General features: G+C 43.7%; 1 protein-coding gene across 1 annotated transcript; it reads right to left on the reverse strand.

Moving 5' to 3' along the window:
• Window positions 1–18,126: 18,126 nt before the first annotated feature.
• LOC125509773 (ETHYLENE INSENSITIVE 3-like 3 protein) lies at window positions 18,127–21,079 on the reverse strand. The gene is made up of 3 exons (XM_048674806.1): window positions 20,765–21,079; window positions 18,652–20,670; window positions 18,127–18,547 (listed from the first exon to the last, which is right to left on the reverse strand). The coding sequence occupies exon 2, from the start codon at window positions 20,571–20,573 to the stop codon at window positions 18,657–18,659; it is 1,917 nt and encodes a 638-aa protein (XP_048530763.1). The 5' UTR covers window positions 20,574–20,670; window positions 20,765–21,079; the 3' UTR covers window positions 18,127–18,547; window positions 18,652–18,656.
• Window positions 21,080–21,379: the final 300 nt, after the last annotated feature.

Here is a 21,379-nt window from a genome sequence, read left to right on the forward strand (position 1 = left end):
TTCGATCAACAATATGTCATCACATATACTTATCAGAAATGATGTAGTGCTCCCACTCACTTTCTTGTAAATACAGGCTTCACCGCAAGTCTGTATAAAACTATATGCTTTGATCAACTTATCAAAGCGTATATTCCAACTCCGAGATGCTTGCACCAGTCCATAGATGGATCGCTGGAGCTTGCATATTTAGTTAACACCTTTAGGATCGACAAAACCTTCTAGTTGCATCGTATACAACTCTTCTTTAGTAAATCCATTAAGGAATGCAGTTTTGTTTATCCATTTGCCAGATTTCATAAAATGCGGCAATTGCTAACATGATTCGGACAGACTTAAGCATAGATACGAGTGAGAAAATCTCATCGTAGTCAACACCTTGAACTTGTCGAAAACCTTTTGCGACAATTCTAGCTTTGTAGATAGTAACACTACTATCAGCGTCCGTCTTCCTCTTGAAGATCCATTTATTTTCTATGGCTTGCCGATCATCGGGCAAGTCAACCAAAGTCCATACTTTGTTCTCATACATGGATCATATCTCAGATTTCATGGCCTCAAACCATTTCGCGGAATCTGGGCTCATCATCGCTTCCTCATAGTTCGCAAGTTCGTCATGGTCTAGTAACATGACTTCCAGAACAGGATTACCGTACCACTCTGGTGCGGATCTCACTCTGGTTTACCTACGAGATTTGGTAGTAACTTGATCTGAAGTTACATGATCATCATCATTAGCTTCCTCACTAATTGGTGTAGTAGTCACAGGAACAGATTTCTGTGATGAACTACTTTCCAATAAGGGAGCAGGTACAGTTACCTCATCAAGTTCTACTTTCCTCCCACTCACTTCTTTCGAGAGAAACTCCTTCTCTAGAAAAACTCCGAATTTAGCAACAAAAGTCTTGCCTTCGGATTTGTGATAGAAGGTGTACCCAACAGTCTCCTTTGGGTATCCTATGAAGACATATTTCTCCGATTTGGGTTTGAGCTTATCAGGATGAAACTTTTTCATATAAGCATCACAACCCCAAACTTTAAGAAACGACAACTTTGGTTTCTTGCCAAACCACAGTTCAGATTGTGTCGTCTCAACGGATTAGATGGTGCCCTATTTAACGTGAATGCAGCTGTCTCTAATGCATAACCCCAAAACGATAGTGGTAGATCGGTAAGAGACATCATAGATCGCACCATATCTAATAAAGTACGGTTATGACGTTCGGACACACCATTACATTGTGGTGTTCCAGGTGGCGTGAGTAGTGAAACTATTTCACATTGTTTTAATGAAGGCCAAACTCGTAACTCAAATATTTTACCTCTGCGATCATATCGTAGAAACTTTTATTTTCTTGTCACGATGATTTTCCACTTCACTCTGAAATTCTTTGAACTGTTCAAATGTTTCAGACTTATGTTTCATCAAGTAGATATACTCATATCTGCTCAAATCATCTGTGAAGATCAGAAAATAATGATACTGTCGCGAGCCTCAATATTCATCGGACCACATACATCAGTATGTATGATTTCCAACAAATCTGTTGCTCGCTCCATTGTTCCGAAGAACAGAGTCTTAGTCATCTTGCCCATGAGGCATGGTTCGCAAGCATCAACTGATTCATAATCAAGTGATTCCAAAAGCCCATCAGCATGGAGTTTCTTCATGCGCTTTACACCAATATGACCTAAACGGCAGTGCCACAAATAAGTTGCACTATCATTATTAACTTTGCATCTTTTGGTTTCAATATTATGATTATGTGTATCACTACGATCGAGATCCAACGAACTATTTTCATTGGGTGTGTAACCATATAAGGTTTTATTCATGTAAACAGAACAACAATTTATTCTCTTACTTAAATGAATAACCGTATTACAATAAACATGATCAAATCATATTCATGCTCAACGCAAACACCAAATAACACTTATTCAGGTTCAACACTAATCCCGAAAGTATAGGGAGTGTGCGATGATGATCATATCAATCTTGGAACCACTTCCAACACACATCGTCACTTCACCCTTAACTAGTCTCTGTTTATTCTGCAACTCCCGTTTCGAGTTACTAATCTTAGCAACTGAACTAGTATCAAATACTGAGGGGTTGCTATAAACACTAGTAAAGTACACATCAATAACATGTATATCAAATATACTTATGTTCACTTTGCCATCCTTCTTATCTGCCAATCACTTGGGGTAGTTCCGCTTCCAGTGACCAGTCCCTTTGCAGTAGAAACACTTAGTCTCAGGCTTAGGACCAGACTTGGGCTTCTTCACTTGAGCAGCAACTTGCTTGCCGTTCTTCTTGAAGTTCCCCTTCTTCCCTTTGCCCTTTTCTTGAAACTAGTGGTCTTGTCTACCATCAACACTTGATGTTTTTCTCGATTTCTACCTTCGTCAATTTCCGCATTACGAAGAGCTTGGGAATCGTTTCCGTTATCCCTTGCATATCATAGTTCATCACGAAGTTCTACTAACTTGGTGATGGTGACTAGAGAATTCTGTCAATCACTATCTTATCTGGAAGATTAACTCCCACTTGATTCAAGCGATTGTAGTACCCAGACAATCTGAGCACATGCTCACTAGTTGAGCGATTCTCCTCCATCTTTTAGCTATAGAACTTGTTGGAGACTTCATATCTCTCAACTCGGGTATTTGCTTGAAATATTAACTTCAACTCCTGGAACATCTCATATGGTCCATGACGTTCAAAACGTCTTTGAAGTCCCGATTCTAAGCCATTAAGCATGGTGCACTAAACTATCAAGTAGTCATCATATTGAGCTAGCCAAACGTTCATAACGTCTGCATCTGCTCCTGCAATAGGTCCGTCACCTAGCGGTGCATCAAGGACATAATTCTTCTGTGCAGCAATGAGGATAAACCTCAGATCACGGATCCAATCCGCATCATTGCTACTAACATCTTTCAACACAATTTTCTCTAGGAACATATCAAAATAAACACAGGGAAGCAACAACGCGAGCTATTGATCTACAACATAATTTGCAAAATACTACCAGGACTAAGTTCATGATAAATTTAAGTTCAATTAATCATATTACTTAAGAACTCCCACTTAGATAGACATCCCTCTAATCCTCTAAGTGATCACGTGATCCAAATCAACTAAACCATGTCCGATCATCACGTGAGATGGAGTAGTTTCAACGGTGAACATCACTATGTTGATCATATCTACTATATGATTCACGCTCGACCTTTCGGTCTCTGTGTTCCGAGGCCATATCTGTTATATGCTAGGCTCGTCAAGTTTAACCTGAGTATTCCGCGTGTGCAACTGTTTTGCACCCCTTGTATTTGAACGTAGAGCCTATCACACCCGATCATCACGTGGTGTCTCAGCATGAAGAACTTTCGCAACGGTGCATACTCAGGTGAGAACACTTCTTGATAATTTAGTGAGAGATCATCTTATAAATGCATACCGTCAATCAAAGGCAAGATAAGATGCCATTAAAGGATAAACATTCACATGCAATCAATATAAGTGATATTGATATGGGCCATATCATCTGTGCTTGTGATCTCCATCTCCGAAGCACCTCATGATCACCATCGTCACCGGCGTGACACCTTGATCTCCATCGTAGCATCGTTGTCGTCTCGCCAAGCTTATGCTTCCACGACTATCACTACCGCTTAGTAATAAAGTAAAGCATTACATCGCGATTTCATTGCATACAATAAAACGACAACCATAAGGCTCCTGCCAGTTGCCGATAACTCGGTTACAAAACATGATCATCTCATACAATAAAATTCAGCATCATGTCTTGACCATATCACATCACAACATGCCCTGCAAAAACAAGTTAGACGTCCTCTACTTTGTTGTTGCAAGTTTTACGTGGCTGCTACGGGCTTAAGCAAGAACCAATCTCACCTACGCATCAAAACCACAACGATAGTTTGTCAAATAGACTCCGTTTTAACCTTCGCAAGGACCGGGCGTAGCCATACTTGGTTCAACTAAAGTTGGAGAGACAGTCGCCCGCAAGCCACCTATGTGCAAAGCACGTCGGGGGAACCGGTCTCGCGTAAGCGTACGCGTAAGGTTGGTCCGGGTCGTCTCGTCCAACAATACCGCCGAACCAAAGTATGACATGCTGGTAGGCAGTATGACTTATATCGCCCACAACTCACTTGTGTTCTACTCGTGCATATAACATCAACATAAATAACCTAGGCTCTGATACCACTGTTGGGTTCGTAGTAATTTCAAAAAAATTCCTACGCACACGCAAGATCATGTGATGCATAGCAACGAGAGGGGAGAGTGTTGTCTACGTACCCAACGCAGACCGACTGCGGAAGCGCTGACACAACGTAGAGGAAGTAGTCGTACGTCTTCACGATCCAACCGATCAAGCACCGAAACTACGGCACCTCCGAGTTCGAGCACACGTTCAGCTCGATGACGATCCCCGGACTCCGATCCAGCAAAGTGTCGGGGAGAGTAACGTCAGCACGACGGCGTGGTGACGATCTTGATGCACTACAGCAGCAGGGCTTCGCCTAAACTCCGCTACAGTATTATCGAGGACTATGGTGGCTGGGGGCACCGCAACACGGCTAAGGAATAGATCACGTGGATCAACTTGTGTGTTTCTGGGGTGCCTCTGCCTCAGTATATAAAGGAGCCAAGGGGGAGGGGGCCGCCGGCCAGGAGGGAGGGCGCAGGAGGAGTCCTACTCCTACCGGGAGTAGGACTCCCCCCCAATCCTAGTTGGACTAGGATTCCCCGAGGGGGAAAGAGGAGAGGGGGCCGGCCACCTCTCCTAGTCCTAATAGGACTAGGGGAGGGGGAGGCGCGCGGCCACCTTGGGCTGCCCCTTTCTCCTTTCCACTAAAGCCCATTAAGGCCCATATGGCTCCCGGGGGGTTCCGGTAACCTCCCGGTACTCCGGTAAAATCCCGATTTCACCCGGAACACTTCCGATATCCAAACATAGGCTTCCAATATATCAATCTTTATGTCTCGACCATTTCGAGACTCCTCGTCATGTCCGTGATCACATCCGGGACTCCGAACAACCTTCGGTACATCAAAATGCATAAACTCATAATATAACTGTCATCGTAACCTTAAGCGTGCGGACCCTACGGGTTCGAGAACAATGTAGACATGACCGAGACACGTCTCCGGTCAATAACCAATAGCGGGACCTGGATGCCCATATTGGCTCCTACATATTCTACGAAGATCTTTATCGGTCAGACCGCATAACAACATACGTTGTTCCCTTTGTCATCGGTATGTTACTTGCCCGAGATTCGATCGTCGGTATTCCAATACCTAGTTCAATCTCGTTACCGGCAAGTCTCTTTACTCGTTCTGTAATACATCATCCCGCAACTAACTCTTTAGTTGCAATGCTTGCAAGGCTTAAGTGATGTGCATTACCGAGAGGGCCCAGAGATACCTCTCCGACAATCGGAGTGACAAAACCTAATCTCGAAATACGCCAACCCAACATGTACCTTTGGAGACACCTGTAGTACTCCTTTATAATCACCCAGTTACGTTGTGACGTTTGGTAGTACCCAAAGTGTTCCTCCGGTAAACGGGAGTTGCATAATCTCATAGTTATAGGAACATGTATAAGTCATGAAGAAAGCAATAGCAACATACTAAACGATCGGGTGCTAAGCTAATGGAATGGGTCATGTCAATCAGATCATTCAACTAATGATGTGACCCTCGTTAATCAAATAACAACTCATTGTTCATGGTTAGGAAACATAACCATCTTTGATTAACGAGCTAGTCAAGTAGAGGCATACTAGTGACACTTTGTTTGTCTATGTATTCACACATGTATTATGTTTCCGGTTAATACAATTCTAGCATGAATAATAAACATTTATCATGATTATAAGGAAATAAATAATAACTTTATTATTGCCTCTAGGGCATATTTCCTTCACAATATGGGTGTCCAAATCCTGCTATTGATTATTGACCAGAAAGTGTTTTGAGTCATATGTCTTCATATTACTAAACCTGCAGGGTCACACACTTAAGAATCAACGGTTTGTAGAGTACTAAGAGGTATTCGGAATAAGGGAGAATTGCACCGGAAATGTTCCGAAAATATCAAAGTCTTTCCAAGGAAACCAGAAGTGTTCTGGTAAAACCGGGAAAGTCCCAGAGTACCCTTGAACCAATTGAAATGTCCATGGATGTCTAGAAAGCTTCTAGAGACCCTAGGGAGCACATAGTTATCAAAAACCTATAATGAACTGGCAAAAAATTAGACATGTAATGAACAAGATTTGAATAATTATTCAAAACTTGTCGTTCTTTTTTGCGTCTGGTGGAAAAAAGAGGGAGAAGCAGTTGTTCTACAGAACATTGTCCTTGTCGCACAAGCCTATGAGGCCATAACAAATTGGGCACTAGAAAAGTACCAATAACCATTTTAGTAGAAAACAAAGTAGTCAAACCTGATTGGGACGAGATTAGGAAGGATACATGGTGATTTACCTCCATTTCATGAACTGCATTGAGGTCCATTGGGGTTTTCTTCTACACCGCGAGTTGCGAGGGGAATGTAGATGACCACCAGTAGTAGTTGTAGTCCTTGTCGACGATCGTTGACTTCGGACAAGCAGCGACAATAACGTCTGGTCGGAGTTTGAAAATATCAGGTCCATGATACGTCCATTTTGCATCATATTTTTCTACTGTTATTTATTATGTTTTTGGTTATTATCTCAATTTATAATGCTATTCTAATGCCTTTTCTCTCTTACTTTGCAAGTTTCACATGAAGACGGAGATTGCCGGCAGCTGGAATTCTGGACCTAAAAGGGGTACAACGGAGATAGCTATTCTGCACAACTCCAAATGACCTGAAAATTTACAGATAATTATTTTGGTATATATATATACTAGAAGAAGAATTACCAGAAGGGGGGCCTCCAGGGAGCGACGAACTCAGGGGGCGGGCCACCCCCCTCCCCCTTGGCGTGTCCTATGAGCTCGTGGGCCCCGTGGCAGGCCTCCGGTGCCCATCTTCTACTATATGAAGCCATTTTCCCTATAAAAATAAGAGGAAGAATTTTGGGACGAAGCACTGTCGTGTTGAGGCAGAACCTGGGCAGGAGCACTTTTGCTCGCCGACGGAGCGATTCCGCCGCGCGGACTTCTCTTCGAAAGGGGAAATCGAAGCCATCGACATCACCAACAATTCTCTCGTAGTGGGGACCGATCTTCATCAACATCTTCACTGGCACCATCTTATCTCAAACCCTAGTTCATCTCTTGTATTCAATCTTTGTCCCCAAAACTTAGATTGGTACATGTGGGTTGCTAGTAGTGTTGATTACATCTTGTAGTTGATGCTAGTTGGTTTATTTGGTGGAAGATCAAATGTTCAGATCCTCAAGTATATTCAATACACCTCTGGTCTTGAACATGAATATGATTTATGAGTAGTTACTTTTGTTCTTGAGGACATGGGAGAAGACTTGTTATAAGTAATCATGTGAAGTTGATATTCGTTTGATATTTTGATGATACTCGTGTGTTGTTGCTTACTTTAGTGGTGGCATGTGAACGTCGGCTATATGACACTTTACCATATTTGGGTCTAAGAGAAGGCATTGTGAAGTAATAAGTAGTTGATGGGTTGCTAGAGTGACAGAAGGTTAAACCCTAATTTATGCGTTATTCCGTAAGAGGCTGATTTGGATACATATGTTTCATGATATGGTTAGATTTATATTAATTCTTCTTTCGTAGTTGTGGATGCTTGCGAGAGGGTTATCATAAGTGGGTTGCTTGTTCAACTAGTCCATCTACATATCAAATTATCAAAGTAGCGAGCGCGAATCAACTAAACATGATAAACGTGACTAGACAATAATTCACATGTATCCTCAAGAATGCTTTGCTTATTATAAGAGAACGTTCCGTCTTGTCCTTTGATATAAAAGGGATTGTGCCACTTTGCTGCACCTTTGTTACTATTGCTTCTTGTTACTTGTTACGAATTGCCTTGCTACCAAACTATTCGTTACCACTACTTTCAGTACTTGCAGAGAATACTTTGCTGAAAATCATTTTCTTCTGCTCCTCATTGGGTTCGACACTCTTAGTTATCAAAAGGACTACGGTTGATCCCCTATACTTGTGGTCATCGGTCCACATGATGATAGTAGAAAGTAACAAGACGAGGGGGAAAGAGTATCGAGAAAGAAGTTGAGGGGTCTGCGGAGTGCGCACCGCAAAAATAAATATTAGATAAATTGGTGGCATCACTTCTTGGTTGTGAGTAGTATAAATTATTAGAAATTGAAGCAGCAGAATGGGCACAAGTCCTACGTACAAAACTGAAGCTACTAGGTAAGTTTGCTAAAAAAAAGTCGGTTTCATATAACGTAACTTGGTAGAATGAGAACCAAAATGTTAGGACTGAAAATGAGATCAAATCATATAAAAAGCAGTGCACTTTGAAGAACATAATCAAAATGGTATCTGGTAGGGGGAAATTCATCAGGAACGCATCGAAGTCTTTCGACAAATTAATATTTCACAGTACTACCATGCAAGTGTTGAAGAATAGAAGGATGGATATTTGAGGGAAGAGAAAATCAAAAGTTAGCAAAAGGAGTGTAGCAATTTTTCACGGCATGAATTTGCGAAGGGACAGGACGAACGGATGAGTCCACATCACGTAAAGAAAAGTAATTGCCCAGAAGGAAAACAAATATATAAAGAAGAGTGGTAAACAGTACTGGAACCTAAGAGCGGAGAACAGGAACGAAGGAAGAAGAAGATGAATGGTGTAGGGAACTCGTCGAACAGGGTACGTAACAGAGAAGGGGGTGTAGCATACGCACAGGTAGAAAGATGTATAACAATGGCCCATGGAAGTATTTGTATAGAATAAACACGTATACTATCTCGTATCCAAAGGTTAAAGATTTCCATCCATTTTTCAACCAATTTCTGTGGGAACATATGTTCGGATCACGGCTGTAGATCGACGGGTGCAGATGTTTCCACGGGTGCATGCCCCGCACCTGCGTGCCCCTGCGAATTTTTGTGACTTTCATCCGGAGTTAAGGTTTGTTCTAGCATTACAAGATGCAAAGACCAAGTGTAATGAAAGCCTCTATTTTAAAAAGGGAAAAAATGTTGCCTGAAAGCTTAGTCAGAATGACAACTATATATCTGGTATTATGTCCCAACATAGGTGTGATCACGTTATAAAGTGCACAACTTTTTGAACAATGTGATGTTTGTCTGTTTGTTTGATTGATTTGTCATATTTCGCGCAAACGTTCAATATCTTTTTGGGTTTGCACATCACCTAGACGAAAGGTCAAAATTATATACCAATAAAGTTTCTCGGGGGAAAAGTAATCTACATAGAAATTAGTAATTAAATAATATAATGTATACTCTAGATTTACTAAATTGTTAGATGTCCACATGGCAATAAACAGAAGCATATTCGATGCATTCTCAAAATTCTTTTTAATCATTAAAATTAACGACAATGGGTACATAACCAAGCGATCGAGCTAGGATGACGGCATATTATTGCAAAATGAATACAACCAAGCTATTTACGATGCTAGATTATTGGTTCTAAATATATTGGCTGAATGTAATTTTAGTTCTAGCACTACATGATAATCATTATAATAAAGTTATGCCCCATGCACATATACGATGTAATTGTGGCCATTGCCACAGTGATGTTGGGAGACGAGCAATTGTTAAAGTATTTATGAAGTATGTACTCTCTCCTGCGTTCCAAAATAAATGTTGTGGTTTAGTTCAAATTTTGAAACGGAGGAAGTAACTTTTTTGACCATGTAATGTATTATGTTGCCTTCCTTTGTATTTGATTGACTTGTTGTTTCAAGCAAGACTTCATAATGACATTTGTTTTTTGCACGTCATCTCGATGCAAAGCTCAGAAAGAAATAATAATGAAATAGCTCCTTAAAAAAGTCTCCATCACAATTGATTTAAGCTTATGTAGTGCACTCTAGATTTTCAAAGTATTAGAGGTTCACACGAAATAAAGGGGAGTGTGTCCGACGTATTCACATTATCATTGTGAATCTTTAGAATTAAAGACACCAGTTACGCACTCGAGTTTGTGTGCGCAGATGTAGGTTATGAAAGGAATCCGATGAAGCTAATTATGGTGCCATATCCCTTCCGACTTTACATTTAGCTGGGGTTAATATTTGTTCCAACATTATACAATGAACTAGTGTATATTTCACGTTTTATTTTCACTACCCGTTGGGGGTTCTTTCCACCTATCCCTCACGGTACTACTTCGCTACCGGTCACCCATAATTATTTAGCCTTGCAAGGATCATCTTAGGTTGCATGCATCTTATGTTGCGATTTGTGGTCTTTGCGACAATGCCAAGAGTTGAGTGGTTGCCAAAGTATTCATGTCCTCATATAGGGGGAAATCGTGTTATAAACCACGCAGCTTTTAGATGAAGTGCCATCTGTGTTGTGTTGCCTCTATTTCTATCTAATTGGTCTGTATCGTTTCGCGCAAGCTTTGAACAAGCTTTTGGTTTTGCGTGTCGTCTGGTGTGCTGCTCAAGACAATTTCCATAGAAAACAATAAAAGCATATCTAGTCCACTGTGGGTATTATTATCTTTAAAATTATTATCGGAGGTCTACATGACAATGGACGAAAGCGTGTTCGGTTCGTGCTCTCTCGGTTTCATCTTGAATGTATACTAGAACGGAAGATAGCCGGTATAAACCCGGGCAATCGGACGAGGACGCGGACACATTATTGTGAAATGAATGTAACAAGGTTATTTATGGTGGTGCTAAATTGCTCATTTTGACTTCCGGCCCAAGTTGATGGTAACGTTTGTTCTATCGTTACAAGATATAGAGACCCCATCTCAAAAAAAGGGAAGATGCAGAGACCAAGTGTGCTGAAAGCCTCTATTTTCAAAAGGGCAAAAACGTTGCAGGAAATGTTAGTCGAGGTGACAGGACATGAAGTTTCTGCTCGCGAGCTTATATGCTCCCTCATGAACAGTAAATGAGAAAATAGTTAAAAAAGTCGGGTTTATTTTGTGCAAACAAACATTGACGAATTTTCGACATGCGTGCGAATTTACATAAAGAAACAACATTCCCAAATGCTTCCGTAAAAGAACAAAATTGATGGTCTAAAAGGTCTGTTTTTGCAAGCATTTTGAAGTATCAACCTTTTTTTACGGGAGCATCTTGAAGTACTGGGAGCGAGTAAAAGGCAGGGACGTCAAAGGTAGGAAGTTGACATGCATGGTCGTCACTCGTCACATGTAAAATGGGTGAGTTTTCCGCTTGACCGAGCGAGCGAGCGAGGTCGGTCGGCGACGAGGAGAACCGCCCCTCCCTCCCGCGTGGCTGTCCACTCCACTCCACGCTCCAAATCTGAGATTCTCGGCGGGCGGGCGGCCCACAAGGGAAGAAGGTTTGTGAATGCTCCTGGTGCCTCTCTCGAGGCACGTACACCGCCCCGCACCCCGAAACCATCGGTCTGCTCTCTGCTGGTTGGACCAACGTACGCCTCCCACGTTTACGTGGACGGACGCAACCTCGTTCTGAATCCATATCCCTCCCATGCACTCCCGTCCCCTTCTCAAGTAGGTATAGCCGCTACAAAAACAAGACAAGAACTCTCTTTCCATTTTCTTAACGTCCGAAAACCAGGCCGCCGTTACAGCATCTCTAGCAGACCCGTTTAATGCCGACCCGCAAAACTTGTTTACAGTTCGCTGAAAAATGGTTTTGTGAACCGACATGGGCTGCTAATATATTGTTTTACGGATCGGCTACGTGGGTCTGTTCGGCGCAGCTTGCGTCGGCTCGCAAACCGAAAACCCCCGATTAGCGAATTTGACAGCGATTCAGACAATTGAGTTCAAATTCAAAGAATAAAACATAATTCGTGCGCAAATAAAAGCATAGTTTCGTACGACAAACCCAAAAGGACTTCATGCAAAAGCGACGACCACGTCCATCATCATCTTGGTCGCTTTTCACCCGTCGTCATGATCTTCACTCCACACCACCGCCATCAATGTCATTGCCGCCCCCGAATCCATCACCGGCACGTGTTCCAACTCCGGCACCGAAAGCATCGCCGGACACACTAAATGCATCAGCGGCACTGGTTCCAGCTCCTGATGGGAAAACATCACCGGCACCGAAACACCCACCGGCCGCCGCTAGCATCCTCCTCTTCAAGATGTCTCTCCTTGCCATATCATGCCATTCTTTGGTGATGTCGTCCATGTCTTCACGGTTCAATGTCATGATCCTGTTCTCTTCGGCAAGAAGCTTGGCCATGGCTTTGGTCTCAGCGGCATATGCTCTTCTCTCCTCAATGGCTGCCTTGCGCAACCCCTCGTCCTTGAGCAATTGCCACTTCTCTTGCTTCTCTCGTGCCTTCTTCTCGGCCAACTCTTTCTTTGCCTCCAATGTCTTCGCCAACATCAACTTATTTGATTGCACCATGACATCTATCTTGTCCTGCAAGCTCGATGCATCGTGTTCCCTCTTGATCGTCTCCCTTGTCTTCTTGTCTCCAGCGGGCTTGTTCAAGTTTCGTGGGCCATCATTATTTTCATCTTCATCCATGTTAGTAAGTGAAACTCTCTTCGGTGGGGATTCTCTGTCAATCAACTTCCACTTGTCACACCCTTTTAGCAATTCTCAACAATGCTTTAATTTAAAAAATTTGCCTTCGGAAGCCTCCATGTCTTTGTATCTTTGTTGGGCAATTTTCTCCTACACAATTAAAACAATGTCAAATGATGCAATCACTTCAAATGGTACAAATGATTTGCACAACTTGGGACATGAAAATGAACTCACATAGTCGGATTCCATGGTTTCACTTGGAGGTGCATTGTGAACTTGTTCCAAGCAAGCAGCCCAATGGCTACAAATCGGCTTGATCACATCCCAACGACCTTGGAGTGACCAAAAGGTGCGTGGAGTCCTATTGGGATACTTTCCCATCATGCGGAAGTATTGACCTTCGATCCTTTGCCAGTGCCTCTTGGCGGTTTGAGATGTACCAGTGCAAGCATCAAGAGACACTGCACTCCAAGCCTTGATTAAGATTTGGTCTTCCAACATCGTATAGTTCTTCGATCTCGCGCCTTTTTTTGCTTGTGCTTGCTCATACACCCCCTCGTCTATCTCCTCCACTTCATCTTCACCACCGTGATCATCCACGCCACCCTCCATTTCATTGTAATCGAAATCAGCGAACGGGGCTTGATCGATGTCGACGGTGTTGGTGTCCAACAAGTTGACGAACTCGGCAGTGGCATCGTTCGAACCACCGCTACAATAAGTGACATCAAGTCACGAGCTACCACAATGGCGAAAACCGAAGCAAGTAGAAGGAATCGAAGAAGCATACCATTCGGCCATTTCATCGAACACCTCGCCTGCGGTCGAAGCGGCGCCGTTGAACGGCATCGTCGGGGTACCTCTTGCCGGGGTGGAGGGAGAGGATGAAGGCGCCGGCCTTTTCGTAGGAACCTTCTTGCGCTTCACGCCCGAAACTTTGTCCATCTTCTCCGGCAGCGGCCGAGCAGATCTCGTGTGCCTTCCCCGCGGGGCCAGCCAAATTTCCGCCCTGCACGACCACATTGCCCTACCGCTTGCGAGCAGGCGCGGTGGTGCCTTGAGCGACGGCGGAGGCGACATGGTCGACGACGAGATCTGCCAGAGGGGATTGCGCGTACGCGACATCCACGGTGACGGGGGACAGCTGGGAGGCTTCCATGGCGGCGAAGAATGGCCGGGGAAAATGGACCGGAGCGGGCCGAGGCCGAGCAATGGCGGCGAAGGGGGTGGGAAGCAGGAACGGTCGCGCGGAAATTTTCCTTGCGCCAAATCTTGCTGCGGATAGGGGGCGAGCTCAGATTGGCCTCCCACCCCATGAATCTAAAAGTTGAGAGCGAACTTTTGCTGTGTCTCCTAAAAAATTTTACAGATCCGACGTGTCTGCGGGGTTTGATCAGGCAGAACTTTTTGCGTAAGGCATTATACAGAGTCTGCTGGAAATACTCTTACTACATTCACTTTGTGGACCTGAGCCCTCCTAATTATTAGCGCTTGGCGCGGAGCGATATATCTCTGAGGAATTTAGACTCCTTGGCACTGGCAATCTCGAGATGCTAGCCCTTCTTTGCTGCTGCTCCTGTATTTTATAAGCGATTCTCCGTGTGGTGCACAAGAGATGGTCCTTTGGGAGGGAGGCCTTGAATCGATCGCTGCTGCGCATGTCAGCCGGAGACTTCAGTCCTGCTGCGACCACAAACGCACTTGCAACATGCATGCATCCATGTGACCCGGATCATATACGCTAGCTAGCCGTCAAAATGTGCTGCCTGATGCTAGCCGAGGGAGCACGAATTTCGCCGGTTTACAAGCACCCAAAAAAATAAAAAGCATCCCCGTGTGGTGCATGTGAAGCTGCGGAAATTCGATGAGAATGTCATCTATACTTGTGTTCAGTGCATTCCAAAGCCAGAGCCAAGAACAGTGCTAGCAGCAATGATGATCTCTCTGTCCGATTAGACGAAGTGAAACCTTGAGACGCGACGAAACGATCTCAGTGGATCAAGTATGGTGTACAATTCACAGGCGCTGGTATTTCTGTTTACCTGGTGTGCAAGATGAAGAGGCGTTCGATCCAAGCCTTGGCCAGGCTGCCCAAACAAAACAAAAGACCATGTATGGATGGTGTATAATACTACTACTGTACTGTATGTAGGTGCCAATATACTATAGCATCATTGCTTCTCACCTCGATATGAGCAAAGATGCCCTTGTCTCATTGGAGGGGGGGTGAAAAGGCCCTCCCTGAAAATGAGAGGACTTCACACTAGCGTCTCCCCCATACTACTTCTCGTCTTGTTCCTCTGCTCTGTCCTCTACTCTGCAGTCTGCACCCCACATCCTTGGGGTCAACCAGCCTGCCTGTTCTCCAAAAGATAGGGGCCAACAAAAAAGAGGTGCATTGCATGTGTATAGCTAAAAAGCAGTAGATGTCAAACTGAGACCGGTTTCACATGTTGATATTCACCAGAGCTTTTCACTGACCCAGTCTGCAGTCGCTCTGAATTCTGACCAGATTCTCCAGAGCTGGTATGCATGCCTGCCATGTCATACAGCTGCAGGCTGCTGCTGCAAAGAGATTAGGATTCTTGGGACCCCACAATTGTTGGCCCCTGACACTGTGCACAAGAAGCCCAGACCAATGACTTCCAGGGTCAAGAGATGATGAATCTTGCATCTTTAACACAAAAGGAAACAAAATGAATCATGGGCAGCACAGCACGAAGCTCATAGACAATCGAACCAAGCTGACAATCAAATAACAGCAGTGCTTCTAAAACACATTTGCAATCACTAAACTTGCTCCTCGATGGTGAGACGCGCGTACTATAAGCAGATCCGCTGATTTGACAGGCGGATCACGGAATTCATAAAATAAGCGGGTCAACTCAGGCACGCTTGAAAGTATGCATAGCAGACAAACTGCCTCGTATCGTATGTCAACAACCTTTAACATCCTTCATCGGATCCAATTTTAAAACGAGTAACAATCAGACCCATTGCTTTGCTTCATCTCTGAGAAGAGAACTCAGTCAAGGAAATTTACTATTCTGCATGTCAGCATCGGAAGAGGGTCTGGACAGTTTGAATGGAACGTTACAATGGTTGCAAAACTTCCAAGTAGTAAAGGGAGCAGCATATTTCTGTACTAGGTTAGCTTAACAGTACAGCATACCAAGTGATTAACAACTGACAGTTGCAGACTGCCACTATAGTTTTCCAAATAATAGACTGCTTCCACATATCCAAACATTTATGAAGGTCGTTTTGATCTCAAACACCTGCTCCGTACTTAAATGCACTTATTAGTTTAGTCCATGTCGCAATCAAAATTGTTAACAGTTTTCTCTTAGCTTTGGACTATGACATATTCAGAAGTGGAGGGTAGATCTGGTCTGATTCAGAGGCTTATTATTGAATTATAGGTGTATTAGGAGTACTACACTACACACACAAAAGAAGTGTTCAGTGCCACATATTTGACTAAGACTATACAGAAGCAATGTATCCAGACATTTTCAAACTTCAAGAGAAAAAAACATACGACTCAAAAGCAACAAATTCTAAATTATAATGCTGGAAGCTGGACGCAAAGCTAAGAAACATTGGAAAGGGTCAAATATACAGAATACGAAAATAATGTTGTCTAATCTAGACAGGCAATCAAGACGATGCAGTAATGCATGGGAAATATGCTATATTAGTAAAAAAGTTACTGCCCTTGCTCGCATATACCGCCATAATAAACTAGTAGTAATTTCAATGACAACTGCTACTTTGTTTTTACTAGTCTGTTTTTGCCCTTTTGATGATATGGATGCTTGAGATAGCTAGATTTATCACTTCCACTATATGGTATACAACTAGAAGGGTCAGCTTCAATGTCTGTCGTCGATAATGTTACCAGACAATGATTTTATAGTAAACCTTAGTTTTGCTACTGTCCATCAGTTTAGCCACCCATTTTTCAATAGCCATCAACTTCAGTGCACCCCGGAAACTTCCATTGAAAGAACTGGATGCGACACCCTTTTTCTTCCGTTGTAACTCATACGGCATTGGAGAAATTTCTGTTCTGCTAAGACCTTCCACTCGTGTTAGATCGGATATAGGAAATGGTGCTATAGCATAGGAAAGTACTCCCTCCGTTTGGAAATAACTGACGTTGTTTTAGTTCAAAATTTGAACTAAAACCATGTCAGTTATTTCCAAACGGAGGTAATATATCATAAACAGGCAGTACATATTTTTGGAAGAACAGCTGGGGTACATAAGCTGCACCTCGCAGGCATAAGGCATGCATAGAGATATGCATCACAGCCCTATCAGCGACACCAATTTTCAGGAAACTTACAAATAAATTATGTGCATCATAGCTCTAGCAGCGGCAACAATGGTCAAGAAATTTACAAGATAAGCTCCAGATAGTACAACCCAGTATCGAAGCGGAGTTGAATGATACAATGAATCTGAGATGCATGGTTCCTTAAGAAATGGAAACTGCACTAGAGCTTATTTCGATGTTTCATTCAGGAATATATCAATGAAAAAATCAAGCCGGGTCATGAGCTAGCAACTCGAATAAATTAGCTAGCAAGTGGCATAACATCGCAAGAAGCAAGATATCCACATGCTTAATGGAACTTAGGCAGACTGTGCTCTCCAGTGTAAATATACTACAGGGAAACTTCATCAGCATGTACTAGAGATATATACTGTGATAATCAACCGCAGTAAATTTAAAACTCAAAAGAATTGCACATCCGTAAAAGAGCATCCGTTCAGACTACTAGGTTATAGAATCTATGCCATCAAGTACCAGAAGGTGAGTAACAGCCTACCTATAATACAGCCTACTAGCTTATCCTTGAGATCTTCTCTTGTAAGCGGTAGACTCATATCCTTTCTTCCTAATTCATTATTCCATGATAATGGATTATTCCACGAATACCTCGAAGCGAGGCTCATCAAAATGCAAAATATAATACTACTAAAAAAATAAGAAAATGAACGATTAAATTACTACCCCCGAATATTCAACTGGCCGATTAATTTCTTATAATGCACTCCATTTTTCTTTGCCAAATAAACCAGCAAACATCGACGTTTCCACAAAAGTCTAAATAGACCTCTTTCCAATGATTTTTTTTGTGTGTGATTCCATTCCAAATGTGAATCTCAGCCATATGTCCCATACCCATATATGCAGATACCAAACAGCAACTCAACAGGAAGCCTAGTGATACAGTCATTTACCGCTTAAACCACCACTGTTGCATATCTCCAAACTTTTATCTACAATACTAGCCATTTTCAGAACAGTAGTACTGTATAACAAAGGTTTCACTTTTTTTCTTTTGGCAAGAAACAAGGGTTTCACTGTGTAACTACCATCAACCGATGACACAGTAATGAACTTAATTTTGCTCATAGAAAGATAAGAGACAGAGGGATCTCCTCAACTGATGAATATTTTATTCTTGATTGTATCTACAGACTACAATGTTGAATATTCAATGTTTCTGTAGAAAGCAAAAGGGAGGGGGGTGAGAACATGCATGAGAGCATGGCATTCATATCTCAAAGATTCGAAAATTACAAAGAACTATCCTTTCTTCACTATATATCTTCCCCGGGAAAATTAACTACTCCAAACTTAAACCCTGTAGGCATGTACACCTTTCCGGTTTACAATCCGGTCATCCTTGACAATATTTTTCAAAAGAATGTAAGTCAAGTATCATTGGGCATGCTACAGATGGTATCAGCAGCATCAGAATGAGAAGTTTAGTCTTCCATACTCAAGTTAATCTGGTAATCCTGGTGACACAAAATGGATGACCAAACAGAAAGCATAAGAGCCCTACCTAACCTGACAACCAAAAGGAAAATTGTCATCTTGCAGCAGAAAATTATGATCATGCTACAGTTCAAAGAGAGAGAAACAGCTAAGAAACAGCTATGTGATGAAATTACCTATGTTATGTTCCCAGGTATTCCATTAAATCATCATCATGCAGCAGCAAATCATCAATATCTGGGATCGGGCTGCTCATACTGATATAGTCCAAAGGTAACCCCTCAAAAGAACTGCCAACAAACTTATCTTGCTCACCGTAGAATGGAAAATCTACGAGGTGTTGCATATCTCCAGGGACAGAAGTTGAACTTCCACCACCAATCACATGATCACCATAAGGACTGTTGTCAGCTGGTGCCCTGATACCCATGGGAACCACATGATGATCCATCATAGGTAATGGCACTGATTGTTTCGGAGGTAAAGTCTGATAGTTACTGGGAAAACTATTAAAACCAGAATTGGCATGCAGTGGAAAGGGGTTTCCAGAGTTTGACCTGGCATTATCACTACTTCCATAAAGTACAGGCTGATATATGCTTACAGGAGTAGCATCCACAGGTTGGGCATTATCAAAGCCATTAACCCCAGACCCAGGAAGATAAACATGCCCTTGAGCATTTCCACTGTGTTGTAAAGCTTCACTTGTAACGGCCATCTGATTGAAGCTTGTAATCTGGTGGTTAGCCATGCCTGGAATCTCTACTTGGTCCAGTCGGTTCATATCGGGAATCAGATTTCCTGGATTTTCTGGTGCATCATCAGTCCTTTGTACCTCCTGCTCAACAGCAACGGAACTGTGACGTGCTCTTTTTCTCTTTGGTGGTTGTTTTTTTGTTCCTTCCTTAAGAACAACAGCCTGATAAAGATGTTTAGTGTTCGCCCTTTCTCTGTCTCTTCCGGAGACATGCTCCTCGCTGGATTGTGCAGCTGGAGAAAGACCTTGCTCATCATCTTTAGATGATATTGAAAGAGGAGCCTCCTCAAAACCATCAACATCATACTCGTTACTGCTGCTCTGTGCGTTCCTAGTTCCATTTCTGTCTTCTGGAGCACTGCGGTGAGTAATCTCTGAGACGCCATTGTCAATGCCAAGCACAAGCCTTTCCTCTCTCTGTAGAACTCCCAACCAAATCAGGCTCTCCTTTGCAGTCATTTTATCCTGCAAGATTTTGGATTTGCGAACATGGTTTCTGATCTTATCGAAGTTAGGGGACATGTGCTTAATAACACATGTAAGCACACCGACCTTCCAAACCTTCTTAAGATCATGAGGTTTTTTGTAAGGAGCAATCTGTCCCCTTGGAAGGCCCAAGGCAGCCCACCACTCTTCATTCCCCGCAGGCCACCATGGGGGCGGAGTGCCCTTCTCCAGGGGGTACTTGCGCTGCGGTGGATTACAGTGCTGCATCAATGACGAAAGCAGTGAGCCCAGAGTGGCGTCTTGGAGATCCATCAAGCTGTGCTCGGTCTTGACAACGCTACTCTGAGCATCAGCATCCACCAAGTGCTCGGCCTCGTACTTTGCAATCGCTGCCGGACCATTCTTATCAAACTTAACCTTCTCCTTCCACCAAGCTCTAATGTTATCCGAGGCACCGCTCACAGGCTTCCCTTTCTCAGGGATGATCCCGTACACAAACCCACGGGCATTGCACACCTCCATCAGCTTGAGCATGTACTTGAGGATCCCGTCGTGCGCCCTGGCCATCTTCTTGCGCATGGCCTGGTCGGATATCTGCTTGGGCTTGGACTTCTCCAGCTCCAGTTCGGCCTGCTGCAGGGCCAGCTTCTGCTGCCTCTCCTTGATCCTCCGGAGCCTGACCCTGTCCTTCCACATTCGCCGGGCCAGCTCCTCCGGCTCAATCTCCTCGTCGCTGACATCGTTTTCGTTGATGCCGTCGACCGCGAAGTCGGACGAATCCCCGAACTCCGTCGCGAGCAAAGCCAGCTGATCCATAAGAACTGCTATGGCCTCGCAATCCCGATCACGTCCAACCCACCCAACCCTCCTGGCCCCACCGAGCGAGGGAATCATGGAAACAGCATTCCCGCCGCCATTTTTTGGGGAAGACAAGCCGCGCCGCGCCTGAGGCTTCAGCTGAGATCAGCACTGCGCGCTGAAGAAGACAAACCTAATCGGACCATGGAAAGAAGGATCAGCAAAACAAATCGGCACGAGCAGAACGAACTCCAACAACCCACTGGACCAATCTAGGGTTTCCTTACCCGCGAGAAGAAGACGGAGGAGGAGGAGGGAGGAACAAATCCACGGCGGCCGCGGCACCGGCGGTCGTCGCTTGGTGCGCGCCGCCGCCGTCGGCGACGACGAACTGCGGCGAGGATTGATTTGGTGGAACGGCAGACTGGATAGGGAGGAGGCGGATTCGGAGAAGAATGGGCGAGAGGGTGGAGATGATTGGCGACGGGGAAATTCGCAGGTTCGGCTCGAGATTCGGTTGGTTTCCTTGTGTGGAAATTATTTATTGGAGGATGGAAAGGGGGAAAAAGGAAAGGAAGGAAACTCGAGGGAAGGGAAGGCCCAGCGCGAGGAGGAACAGAGCAAACAAACACGGGACGGGACCTCCTCCGCTCGTGTATTTCATCGGATCCTCTGCTCCTGCTCACCGTGTGAACTGCCTTGTGGCCTCTCTCCAATGTGTGCCACAGCCAAGGCGTTGTTTAATAACACCCAAAAACTATTTTCTGTATCTAGTACAGACCAAAATGTTCAGACTTGTTTTATTCACTTAACATGTACTCCCTCCGTACAGAAATATAAAAGCGTTTGTCTAAACGTTCTTATATTTCTTTACGGAGGGAGTAAGACTTGATTATATGAGG

The sequence above is a fragment of the Triticum urartu genome, chromosome 5, assembly GCF_003073215.2.
Source record: "Triticum urartu cultivar G1812 chromosome 5, Tu2.1, whole genome shotgun sequence".
Classification (NCBI taxonomy): domain Eukaryota; kingdom Viridiplantae; phylum Streptophyta; class Magnoliopsida; order Poales; family Poaceae; genus Triticum; species Triticum urartu.